Source organism: Mytilus galloprovincialis, chromosome 3 (genome assembly GCF_965363235.1).
Source record: "Mytilus galloprovincialis chromosome 3, xbMytGall1.hap1.1, whole genome shotgun sequence".
In the NCBI taxonomy this organism is placed as follows: Eukaryota; Metazoa; Mollusca; class Bivalvia; order Mytilida; family Mytilidae; genus Mytilus; species Mytilus galloprovincialis.
This window is the reverse complement of record NC_134840.1, coordinates 88,268,092-88,282,357: the sequence shown is the minus strand read 5'-3', so window position 1 is coordinate 88,282,357 and position 14,266 is coordinate 88,268,092. Positions and strand designations below refer to the sequence as shown.

The 14,266-nt window shown below is 31.6% G+C and overlaps 1 protein-coding gene across 7 annotated transcripts in view; it reads right to left on the bottom strand.

The window, feature by feature from the left end:
* LOC143069298 (calpain-9-like) overlaps positions 1–14,266 on the bottom strand; it is a 128,958-nt gene that overhangs the window by 91,913 nt on the left and 22,779 nt on the right. For all 7 annotated transcript variants that reach the window (XM_076243862.1, XM_076243861.1, XM_076243864.1 and 4 more), the window contains 2 exons: positions 4,945–5,197; positions 4,437–4,605 (listed from right to left, as the gene is read on the bottom strand). In XM_076243862.1, the coding sequence (XP_076099977.1) occupies positions 4,437–4,605; positions 4,945–5,197 (422 nt within the window). The remainder of the gene's footprint in view (positions 1–4,436; positions 4,606–4,944; positions 5,198–14,266) is intronic.

Here is a 14,266-nt window from a genome sequence, read left to right as displayed (position 1 = left end):
CTAAGTTTCAAGTTGATTGGACTTCAACTTCATCAAAAACTACCTTGACCAAAAACTTTAACCTGAAGCGGGACAGACGGAGGAACGAACAGACGAACGAACGAACGAACGAACAGACGGACGAACGGACGCACAGACCAGAAAACATAATGCCCCTCTACTATCGTAGGTGGGGCATAAAAACTAAATTTGAGGTACTTTTTAGAAATTCCCTATCATAATGACTATGTATGTAAAGTTACAAATGGATGCAACTATAACTTCATCATAAACTACCTCGACCAAAAACTTTAACCTGGCAAAGAGCTGTTTCACACAATCTCATTTTCATGTTCAATGAACCATGAAATGAGGACCAACAAGAATGTGTCCACAGTACACGGATGCCCCACTCACACTATCATTTTCTATGTTTAAAGGACTGTGAAATTGGAATAAATTCTCTAATTTGGCATTAAAATTAGAATGATCTTATCAAAGGGAACATGTATACAATGTACTAAGTTTCAAGTTGATTGGACTTCTACTTTATCAAAAACTACCTTGACCAAAAACTTTAACCTGAAATTTGCACTATCATTTTCTATGTTCAGTGAACCGTAAAATTGGGGTCAAAACTCTAATTTGGCATTTAAATTAGAAAGATCATATCATAGGGCACATGTATACTAAGTTTCAAGTTGATTGGACTTCAACTTCATCAAAAACTACCTTGACCAAAAACTTTAACCTGAAGCCAAAAACTTTAACCTGAAATTTGCACTATCATTTTCTATGTTCAGTGAACCGTAAAATTGGGGTCAAAACTCTAATTTGGCATTTAAATTAGAAAGATCATATCATAGGGCACATGTATACTAAGTTTCAAGTTGATTGGACTTCAACTTCATCAAAAACTACCTTGACCAAAAACTTTAACCTGAAGCCAAAAACTTTAACCTGAAATTTGCACTATCATTTTCTATGTTCAGTGAACCGTAAAATTGGGGTCAAAACTCTAATTTGGCATTTAAATTAGAAAGATCATATCATAGGGCACATGTATACTAAGTTTCAAGTTGATTGGACTTCAACTTCATCAAAAACTACCTTGACCAAAAACTTTAACCTGAAGCCAAAAACTTTAACCTGAAATTTGCACTATCATTTTCTATGTTCAGTGAACCGTAAAATTGGGGTCAAAACTCTAATTTGGCATTTAAATAAGAAAGATCATATCATAGGGCACATGTATACTAAGTTTCAAGTTGATTAGACTCCAACTTCATCAAAAACTACCTCGACCAAAAACTTTAACCTGAAGCGGGACAGACGGACGAACGGACGAACGAACAGACGGACGAACGGACGCACAGACCAGAAAACATAATGCCCATAAATGGGGCATAATAAAAAACTAAATTTGAGGTACTTTTTAGAAATTCCCTATCATAATGACTATGTATGTAAAGTTACAAATGGATGCAACTATAACTTCATCATAAACTACCTCGACCAAAAACTTTAACCTGGCAAAGAGCTGTTTCACACAATCTCATTTTCATGTTCAATGAACCATGAAATGAGGACCAAAACCTAAATTTGAGGTACTTTTTAGAAATTCCCTATTATAATGACTATGTATGTAAAGTTACAAATGGATGCAACTATAACTTCATCATAAACTACCTCGACCAAAAACTTTAACCTGACATGGGACAGACGGACGAACGGACGAACGAACAGACGAACGAACAGACGGACGTAAGGACGCACAGACCAGAAAACATAATGCCCCTACTACTATCGTAGACGGGGCATAACAAGAATGTGTCCACAGTACACGGATGCCCCACTCACACTATCATTTTCTATGTTTAAAGGACTGTGAAATTGGAATAAATTCTGTAATTTGGCATTAAAATTAGAATGATCTTATCAAAGGGAACATGTATACTAAGTTTCAAGTTGATTGGACTTCTACTTTATCAAAAACTACCTTGACCAAAAACTTTAACCTGAAATTTGCACTATCATTTTCTATGTTCAGTGAACCGTAAAATTGGGGTCAAAACTCTAATTTGGCATTTAAATTAGAAAGATCATATCATAGGGCACATGTATACTAAGTTTCAAGTTGATTGGACTTCAACTTCATCAAAAACTACCTTGACCAAAAACTTTAACCTGAAGCCAAAAACTTTAACCTGAAATTTGCACTATCATTTTCTATGTTCAGTGAACCGTAAAATTGGAGTCAAAACTCTAATTTGGCATTTAAATTAGAAAGATCATATCATAGGGCACATGTATACTAAGTTTCAAGTTGATTGGACTTCAACTTCATCAAAAACTACCTTGACCAAAAACTTTAACCTGAAGCCAAAAACTTTAACCTGAAATTTGCACTATCATTTTCTATGTTCAGTGAACCGTAAAATTGGGGTCAAAACTCTAATTTGGCATTTAAATTAGAAAGATCATATCATAGGGCACATGTATACTAAGTTTCAAGTTGATTGGACTTCAACTTCATCAAAAACTACCTTGACCAAAAACTTTAACCTGAAGCCAAAAACTTTAACCTGAAATTTGCACTATCATTTTCTATGTTCAGTGAACCGTAAAATTGGGGTCAAAACTCTAATTTGGCATTTAAATTAGAAAGATCATATCATAGGGCACATGTATACTAAGTTTCAAGTTGATTGGACTTCAACTTCATCAAAAACTACCTTGACCAAAAACTTTAACCTGAAGCGGGACGGACGGACGAACGAACGAACGGACGCACAGACCAGAAAACATAATGCCCCTCTACTATCGTAGGTGGGGCATAATAATGTTAACCTATCTAGGCCATAAAAATATAAGATATATCAGACATATTTATATTTAACAGCACGTTGGCATACCTAATATTTTGGAATCATTTGAAAGTTGGAAACAAGACCAAAATTCTGAAAACTTAACTTCTCCATTACCACTAGATATGGACAAATTCAAGTTGAAAATTGTCTAGGACAACAGTGACAAATCCTCAAATATGAAATATTGTTGATCTATCAGGTATGATTTATTCATTATTTAGAAACTGACAAAGATTTTTAAAAATAAATCTGACAACCATAGCATTTAATTCAGATCAAGGAATGGTCACAATCATTCATCGTTCAAGATAGTTGTTGCTGCACTTTTACATGGAAGATGTTAATTGATCTATTCAGAAATATGAAACAATAGCTTTGGTTTTGGTATAACAAGCCCAGAAGTCATCACTTCTGTGCTGACATGAATTATCATTGATATGGTCATACTTATAAATTAACTGTTTACAAAACTTTTTAATTTTTGAAATACTATTAAAGGCTTTTCTACCTCAGAAATAGATTACCTTAGCTGTATTTGGCAAAACTTTTAGGAATTTTGGTCCTCAATGCTCTTCAACTTCATACTTTATTTGGTCCTTTTAACTTTTTTTGATTCGAGCGCAACCGATGAGTCTTATGTAGACAAAACACTCGTCTGACGTATATACATAATTTAATCCTGGTATCTATGATATGTTTATTTGTGGCTTCAGTGCCATAAAAAGTTTTTTTTGTAATTTATTTCATCTGAAAACACACCAAGTATTGTGATTCATAATTATATAGTTAATTCATAATACATGTATTGATATTAAATTTTTCAATAACAGTTTAAACTTAAAAAGTTAGTTATGCTAATTGTTCTAAATTTTCTACTCGATCATACACATCCTTTATCACTCTGGAGTAGAATACCTGAATATGCTGATAAGGTTAATGATGACAACAGCCTTCTCCTCTAGCCATATGCATCACTGCCTATACAATGATGTTGAACATGAGAGGTACCAGGAGAGGCCACCAGCAATCATTAACAGATAACATGTTGGACAGAATCACATAATAAATGTCAACATAAGTCAAGGAGAGATAATTCAAAAATCTAGTATATCAATATATATATATAACAATATCAATAAACATAGATAGTACTTTTAAGATGCACACAAATCACTGTCCAGTTGTGATGTGCATCAACATATTATTAATTCTACATGATCTATTATAAAGCCTTAAGTAAGTACAAAATAGAAAGATCTCTCCTCACATGTGAACTAAGTTTTTAATTAATTCCCATTTACTATCAAATTTCTCTCTTGCTTTAGCTAGGGTGCCATAAAAAGATTGTCCTTATTCATCCAACCATTTCACTGCTTTACTTCTCATAAAATATCTTAAGATGTGGATAGGATTTTAGATTTAGAAACTCCACAATTCAAACATGTTAAAACCAACATAAGTCTTTGTCTTATGTAGTTGATATCCAATATTTATATTATTGTCTACGATAAAATATACAGAAAAAGCATGGTTATAATATAAATATAGAAATATGCCAGCACACTGTATATAAATTAATTGACGTACATCAATAGAGCAACCCATCAATGATCCTCTGTCATGGGCTTTCAACATGATGGTGAGAAGATCCTTAGGGGCCTTCTTAAGGTCAAACATTTCTGTCACACCTCCAGTAAAGTCTTCCATAGCTTCGCTCGTACTTCCTCCCTTAAGAGATTCATACGATCCATGCAATCTGCAGAATAAATTGATCTAGGTCAGTGTTCTATATAAGGTTAAAAAATAGATGTCAGAAGGAGCCTCCATTGCTCTCTTATAATAAATTTGGAATTTGGCAGTATATTTCATTTGAATTTGTTAGTTATATCAATATCATTTTCAAACAGTACTTTTAAATTTTACATGTTGTCAGGTAAACTGCAAAGAATGCTTTTCACAAATATTTCCATACACGTAACGTACAGTTTGGTCTTCCATCTTTTTAATTACATGTAGTTTCATAAGATTAAAAATCAAATCTAACCAATTTTTTTTATAATACAACATTCAAAACAGTTTACATCAAACTACTTACTTTGCATATGCTTTTTCTAGTAAGGCACTCCAGAACTCATGTTTATCAGCTGAGTGCATAAACACCAAACTATCCATATATGAAGGGAGCCTATCATCCACTACAACCTCTGTCCAGTCTCCTTCATGCCAGATGTTAAATTTGAACAAACCACAGTATTCATCAGTAAAATTCTGTTCTGGTGGTACAACTTTATTAAGAAGTACTTCATTGCAGGTAAGTGAGGCAATAGCAGCCAATAACCAACAATCACCTGCAAGTTAAATAAAACACTCAATCAAAATTTATAATGTGATTTAAATAATACACTGTACAATGTGTAATTTTGTTTGTTTAGTGGACCGTAAAGTCAAATGGATTCTAATCGGACAAGATTGTTTGACTATTGCCATATGTCCCCCTCTTCTATGAACCTTTGCAAGTTATTGCTTACTTAAACATTGAGGCATAAAGTAGCATGTATTACCACCCTTTCATTTTTGCATAAAATTGATTCAATGCAAAAAACACACAACAAATAACTATATTTCCAAAATTTTCCAAAAAACCAACATCTAAACAAATTTTAAATCATCAAAGACTTTGGCCAGGCAATTACTCCTATATAGAGTCAACTGCTGATTTCAGCCACTTAATCTTGTACATCTTGGATCTTGGGTACAGTATCTGATCATTTTCATATCCCACATGTTTCTCTACTATATCTATTTTTTTCCTTTATTGCCATAAATTATGTTAGCTTATTTGTAGATCTAATTTTAATATAGATACATTTTTGTTAGTCTAGTATTGATGATAATTTTCACTAATTATGCTGAACAATTTCTTAACTTTTTTCTTTTTCTCTCTTTCTATTATAGGTTGTGCAAAAACTGAAAAACAACCATCTTTGAGTGCAAAACTTTTCTTCAGTGTCAGTTGAAGATGTCTTGCTTTATTGACCATGATTGATTTTATGCTGATAAAGTACAGGTATAACATATTATCTTACCTCCTATACATTTCTAGGAATGTGATTGGTTAAAAGCGTCCGCGTGAAGACCGTGTATATTTGATATTAGGTTAGTAGGGAGGCGGGGCTTATTTCATACAGGTTAGTAGTGGAGTAACGTCCCTTTATATTCCATATTAGGTAGTAGGGAGGTGGGGCTTATTTCATACATGGTTAGTAGTGGTGTTACGTCCCTTTATAAAAACAAAACAGAACTGAGAAAAAATCTTAAATGTTTCAACAGACGACGAAATCGATGATTAAAATTGAAATAAATTCATTAAACACATTTAAACCTAACAAGTTGTTATCGTTGGCTATTGTTCTTGTAGGATCAATGGTATTAGTTTCTTAATGCTAACAGTATAGAAGACTAGCTTGCTCATTTTCACAAGTCTAAATTTTACACGTTAAGATAGTCGGTAAGATAAATTTGTTACTAGTACATAGTGTGCTAGTCACGTAATGAGTATATATGGGGTCAGTAAATTCCATAGGGGATTCGAGCTTCACTCTCACCCAATATGGAATTTACTGACCCCATATATACCGTATTAGGTCACTAGCACACTATGTAACTAATAATCTTATCATCATCAATATAAATCCATGCTACCAATGTTGTTCAGAAAAATCCAAGCTAGATGATTGTGTACAATCACTTCATATACTAGTACCAAATATAGTTGACCTTTAGCTTATAACATACAAGAAATGTGAGACCAAAACATGAATACTTAATATTGACCAATGAACTATGAATATAAAGTGCAAGTAAAATAATACATGCCAGGTACACATCATTTGAACATCTTACAGCTTACAATCATTTTGTTCACAAAATATAGTTGGAACACCCCCTTTTTTCAATGCATTTCTTTTAGCTTGCTTGCTTTGATTTATGCATGATTGCTTTGTTATTATATTATGTATGTGTACATGTAGTCTGTCAAATGTGCTGATAATTTGTAATTTGTTTTAAATATCAAGTCGGTTAAGAGCTCTACTGAACTCATGTTTACCTGGTTAAATTGTACATATCATGCCCGACTATAAATAAAATTTACTTACTTACTTACCAATGGGGACATGTGGTTGGAACCCCCCACCCCCCTTTTATCCTGTGTTGGGAACCCCCTTTTTTAAAATGGCTGGATCCGCCCCTGTATACATGTACATATGCATGTACACATCATTTTGTAACTTTGATATCTTGAGTATATATATATTTTATTGATAATTTTTTTTAAATTTAATGAACATACAAATGTAGGATGTATATAATGTTGTGTTCATTCCAATATACTTTCCTCAAAAGTAGTGATAAAGTCTGAAAAATTGGTAACTATATAGTTTGACCCATAACTGTTTGATGATAAGAGGATGAAAAGAATTTTTATCTTCAATGCAATATTTTTTTGTCTCTCAATAAGAGAAAAATATCGAAAAATATAACTACACAAAATGTATCAAGTGAATTTTGATCACATGACATGAATACACTCTTTATCCCAAAAATCAACAATTTTGTTACTATTTTATTTTTGGAAATCTATTATACAAACTAGGTTGTCATTTATCATAATAACTATAACATGAACATGAATACAAGGGAATAAATTATGTATATGTGTCAAACATGAAATACATCAAATAAACTTATTCAACAATTGGAATGCCAAGGCTTCATATATAAGAAAACCTGCATAATTTTTATCCTGTTTTACCCTTGCTTATTGGGAGTTACTTAAGTGTCTAAGTTGTATTATGAATTTTTGTAAATGTTTGAATTAACTTTGACATTCATGTGTACAATTTTTTTTTTAATGTTTGAAAGAGTTCCATAGATACCTTTGTTGTGCCTGCAAAGCATGCAAATGCAGAGATCAGTGTAACACTGTAACACATTGAGAAATAGTAAACACAATGATCATGTGAGATAAGTAAGCAGGAAATTTAATAAACAACAGCAAAACTTATTTATGTAGTGCTGTGAATGTGAATGTTAGAGGGCTGAATACACCAACCCTTAAACAGTCTGGGGAAAACACTGTTACTGTAAACATGTTACTTCTCCGTCGGTCTTTAAGATAAAGTTGTCTCATTGCACTGGCAATCATACAGGCAGTAACCACATCTCCTTTTTTTTAGATTAAGTTGATTAAAGTTCATGAAAGTTTGAAAAAGTTTATCATGGTTGTTGATGTTGTATAAAAAAATAACCCAGACTGTATAGAAATTAGCTTCTGTACAAGTAACATGGAATTTCAGGATGCTTAAACAAGTGTGGAAGTGATGTCTAGGTGGTGTGTTTAAAGTTTTCAAAATTTCATGAAGGTTTGAAAAAGGTTATCAATGTAAAAAAAGTTAACCTCAATGCCAGACAATAAATAAATGTAAACTCCCTAAAAATTCCAATTTAATATTAGTATAACTTCTGTCCAAGTTCCATAATGCTGACAAGTATTGATTTGTAAGTGGTTGGCTTAAAACTAGAGGCTCTGAAGAGCCTGTGTCACTCACCTTGGTCTATGTGCATATTAAACAAAGAACACAGATTAATTCATGACAAAATTGTGTTTTGGTGATGGTGTTGTGTTTGTGGATCTTACTTTACTGAACATTCTTGCTGCTTAAAATTATCTCTATCTATAATGAACTTGGCCCAGTAGTTACAGTGAGAAATACTTTATTGTATTATTGCTGTTTACAGTTTATCTGTAACTATAATAATATTCAAGATAATAACCAAAAACAGGCAAAATTTCCTTAAAATTACCCATTCAGGGCAGCAATCCAACAACAGGTTGTCCGATTCAATTGAAAATTTCAGGGCAGATAGATCTTGACCTGATAAACAATTTAACCTATGCAAGATTTGCTTTAAATGCTTTGGTTTCAGAGATATAAGCCCAAATCTACATTTTACCCCTATGTTCTATTTTTAGCCATGGCGGCCATCTTGGTTGTTTGGCCGGGGACCTTTTTTATACTAGATATCCCAATGATGATTGTGGCCACGTTTTGTTAAATTTGACTTAGTAGTTTCAGAGGAGAAGATTTTTGTAAAAGTTAACGCTGGAAGACGACTACAGATGCCAAGTGATGAGAAAAGCTCACTTGGCTCTTTGGGCCAGGTGAGCTAAAAATTAACCCCAAACTGTATCTAATTGTATTTTGCAAAAGCACCAAAGTGACAAGTCCATATACAAACCTCAGAAACAATAAATAGTTAAAGGTTGAGGTGACATGCATACACTTCAAAATTAATGTCATAAAGTTTACCCAGACTAAAAGTATGGAGAGCCATTGGAGCCAAATATTTAGGTTTTTGGGGTAAGCCCAAATATTACAGGCCCTGCATGGTGAGGGTTAAGAAATATTGCATGGGGGCTTAAATTTATATGGATTTTACCACAGGTTGGCCCTTTCTGCTAAATATTTTACCATGAGCAACAGCTGGCCACAGACCACAATTAATTCCTCTATCAGTTCTTAATAACGTTTTGCATCATTAAAAAAATTGCACCATGCACTTTCGTCATTTTTTTTGTGTGTGTAATGTATCGTCCTAGTCCAAATATATATCCAAAATTCAGAAAGATTGCTCCTCTGTATTTTACAAATTTAGCCAATACACATCCATACCCCTATTGACAAGTCAAGAGATGTTCCGAAACTGTAAATATTACCTTTTGCATTTGGCCTAATCACTCATTCCATATCAAAATCAGTTTAAATACAACATCAAAAATTTATTTCACTTCTCTTCTTTCATTTCCACCCAAAAAAATCTAAGAAATGAGTGAGGAAGGGAAAGAAAAAAAATTAAGGAAAAATACACTCTATTTAAAAGGAACTATATTTGTGGACAACAAAAAGCGGGGTCATTAATTGTGGTCTTGGGCCAGCTATATCAAAAGATTCAAAAGCACCATGACACCAGAAACTGTGCAACTTCGAATTCTATGATTAAACCTTATTTTTGACTGAGTGCAAATCAAATTCTAGGCTGTTGGGCATAAATCATTGCTTTCCATTATGGGCTATTTAAAAAAAAATGATGCCAAAGTGTGACAAACATGGTAAAAAATTAAGTCATTGCTAATCTTTTTTCTATCATTTTTCTTTAATCCAGAGACATTCAAGTTTACAAAACTACCAAGGGTTAATGCAAAATAATAAAAACAAAAATTTTAACAACATTTTACTCATAAGAATTCATCCACTTTTCAAAGGAAACAACAAAATAATAATATCAACTGACAAACATAAATAAGAATATAAATATCAATGTAATTTTTTTGTTTGTTGCAATAAAGGTACTAAATGATTTTCCTGCAATTTTTTTTTACTTATAAACAGTTTTTTTTTTTTAAATATGTAAATTTCACCAATTTTTAGTGTATTCTTTAATATCTTATTTCAAAAGTTTTTATATCTCTTTGCAAAAGCTTTAATCTTATATAAAAAGTATAAGGATGCAAACATATATGATCTAATTACATCCTCTGAAAATTTCACAACAATTGCTTCAGTCAATTCTAAGTTTTCTTCATTTAAAAAATACAAACATGTGTTTTTTATCCTTTTGTTACACTCCTGACATATTTTTTCAGTAACTGTAAGACTGTTTTTAATGGAATGTTTAGAAAATCAGTAATGATATCTATTTTAAATTTACAATCTCACAAATAAATAAATTTATAAAATTATTTTAATTTTTTTAATTATTTAGAATCTTTGGTGAATAGTGTGCAGAAAAATCATTTTTACAAGACAGATCGGCTTTCTCATTACATAGTAAAGATGTTACAATTATTTTGATAAAGAATCATGTTGAATTTTGTTATAGATAAGCTACATAAGAAACTTGTCAGGAGTGTAACAAATGTTACACTCCTGACCATAATTTATTGCTACCATATTTTAACCTGAAACTGACCTGAAATCATGTAGAGTCTTTATATTTCACATATTATTTTAGTACTGATTAAGAACAGGTTAAAAAAAATTATATACTTCTTACATATTTACAAATTTTGCTAATTGTCTATTTAAAAAAAAAGATGGCTTTCCTTTAAACCTTGTTCAGTCTCTTGTTTGATACTATATATATATGCTGTTTTTATGTCAGATAATGTATTATGATAAGTTTGTTCGTACTACCAAAGATGGTAGCAGTATGTGCTCTGTATATTAAAAATTGTCCAAAAATGTACCCAAAAATGTCAGGAGTGTAACGCTTTAAAATGTTTAAGTGTAACATTCATGTTATTTTTTATAGAAACAATGTTGTTATTATTGGTTTTCTTTTCTGGAATTTGAGTGTGAACACCATCTGTTGCATATTTTCAGTAACAAACATGCCATTATTATGGCCTTTATTGCTTGTTTATGCTCAATACTTGTATGTCAGGACTGTAACACATTTAAACAAGCTAGTTCAATTGCAATTTTAGTTCAAAAATTTCAAAAGTAATGATGTAGACTTGTATTCTGTGTTAAGCTGAGGTGTAGTAATGTCATTTTATAATAATTGTCAGCTTGTTTTTCTTCCAATAACTTTCCTTTGCTAATAAGATTGAAATAAGGCATTTTTTTGTGTTACACTCCTGACATTGAAGTATTGAGCATACAAAAGCAATGAAGGCCATAATAATGGCATGTTTGTTACTGATAAACTGTAACAGGTAATGTTCACTGAAATTCAAGAAAAAACAACAACTATAACAACATTGTTTCTAAAAAAAAATACATCTTAACCCAGTTGTTACACTCCTGACAGACCTGGGTAGTCCTCTTATTGTAACCATAATATTCCAGTAGTAGAACTTCAGGGTCAACTGGATGCACCTGTGCCAAGCTATGATACTAAACAAAACAAAATAAACCGTGCAGGATGTACAGAAACATGTTATTTCACCTACAAAGACATTTTCTGGCAGCATATTGACTTTTACTAACATTTTTTTTTTACACAAACTTATTTGACTTACCTTATGAGGCTCATAAAAATGTAAATATATGGAAGAATTGAACAAGAAATCATAGTCAAGATATAATAGTTGGATGAAAGATATTGTTTGGTATTGTATCTGCCCTTATTTATTCTATATCATCAATGAATGCACATGCTTTCTTCCAAATGTCACACTAAAAGCGTTACACTCCTGACATTTTGAGGTACAATTTTGGACAATATTTTTTAAACAGAGCACATACTGCTATTATCTTTGGTAGTTAGGACCAACTAATCATAATACATTATCTGACCTAAAAACATTACAGATATAGTATCATACAAGAGACTGACAAAGGTTTAAAGGAAAGGCATCATTTTTTTTGAAATAGCCCTTATGCATTGCAAAAAAAATAGGTCTTAAAATTTTATGAAGTAAAATTCATCACATACACATATCAACATGATTACTTCACTATATATAGCAAGTTCTATTCTTCTCCTAGTAATGCCGAATGGACATCTGATTATACATTATATAATGAAATGAATAGTAATAAAATGTTTTATTTTCTAATCAAATGTCCCCTTTAGTGTTCTAAATACATGGCTAGTTAATGTATTTTATAAAAATGTTGATTTACTTTGAAGGTCAACTACTAAACCATGAAGGTGGGTATAATCATATAATGCATCAATGACTATTTTTCATAATAGTTTTTTATGTTCACATTTTTAATATTTTTTTAAATTTGAAAAGAATTTACATATTTTTATTGGGTTTTAAAGTTTTCCTAAGGTTTACAATTTGTTTATCTTTTCTAAATACACATACTACATGTACTAGTAAATATGAAAGTATAACACATGTATACTTTGAATAAATATAAATTTATATAAATGTGTTTTTGAAAGTATATCTAAAAATTCTTTTGTTATCAAAATATTATAGTTTTGCTTTATACTCATAATACAACCCACATATCAATATTTTAAAAACTATGGTATGTACCATGTCCTTCATTTAAATTAAATCCTTTAACTTAGTCAACTCTAGTGAGGCTCTCGTGGGAGAAAAGAGAATACAATGCACAATGTATACACTACTTGAGCTTAAATTACCCTCTTGAAACCCCAAAAATATGAATATTATCATTATTAGTGATTCTTATATCCTTTATTTCTTCTGAACCCATAACTTTGAGCTTGCACTTAAAAACAACTGACTAAATAAAATCAAAGTACTGAAGTACTGAACATCGGATGACCGCAGGTTCTTGTGGATGGTCAAACGCACATATCACAGAAACAGATCACATCTCTATACCTGAAACTTGGGTTAATTTACAGAGATATTTTTTTCTGATACAATTTCGTGCTTGGATGATGAATAAATGACAGGAAATTCAACCTCATCGTAATAACTATTATATTGTAGTGCAAGAAATCAGTATACCTTGGACTATTATACTTGTATAATAATAGTCGTAGAGAATACACTGGTTTGTTGTTATATATATATTATTAATAAGTTACGATTGCATGTATGTACCGATTATCAGATTGTCTGCATGTTGATATCGTAAAATATCAGCTGCGAGACATAATATTAAGCTTTTTGTCGAGTAAGCGCAGCGAATGAGATCAAAAAGCCTTCATATTATGTCGAGCAGCTGATATTTTACAATATTAATATGCCGATAACCTGATAATCGATTTATCGGGCTGCATTTGCGTCTTTTGGAAGTATTGTCTTAGTTTCACCAGCAACCGGAAGTTGACTTGATAAGTTCGGGTCAAACTTATCAACGTCGGTTCAAACATTATGACGTCGTTGATATTTCCGGGTCAAAGTATTTGACGTCACAAAGCCGTGATATGGAGTTTTATTTTAAAAGAGCTAAGCAGATTGATATAGACAGTTGGACGACCGATAAATATCATTTTCATCTATTTGTATATATGATAATTCTATTCTACTATTATTATAGTGCAGTGCAAGTGCATGGTGGACACTCTTCTGTTAAAAATCAAAGCCTTAAAGGCTGTAAAAGCAATTCCTGCCATGTTAATGTTTTGGGACACTTTTATTTTTCATCTACATATATATATATAAGAATTAAACCTGACAGGACTTGGTTGTCTAGTGAAAAGCAAGAAGGTTTTGACTTTATATCAATAAAAGACTTAAGCAGGAAATTATTTTTAATATGTTTTATATTTCACAAGGAGACAACAAGTTTACCAGGCTAAAGTTGGGGGTAATTATTGATTATCCCCTGGTAGTGTTTGTAACTGGGCAATAATTACTTTTATTTATTTAATTTTAACAATTTTCATAATTAATTCAAATTAACCATTCAGTTAAA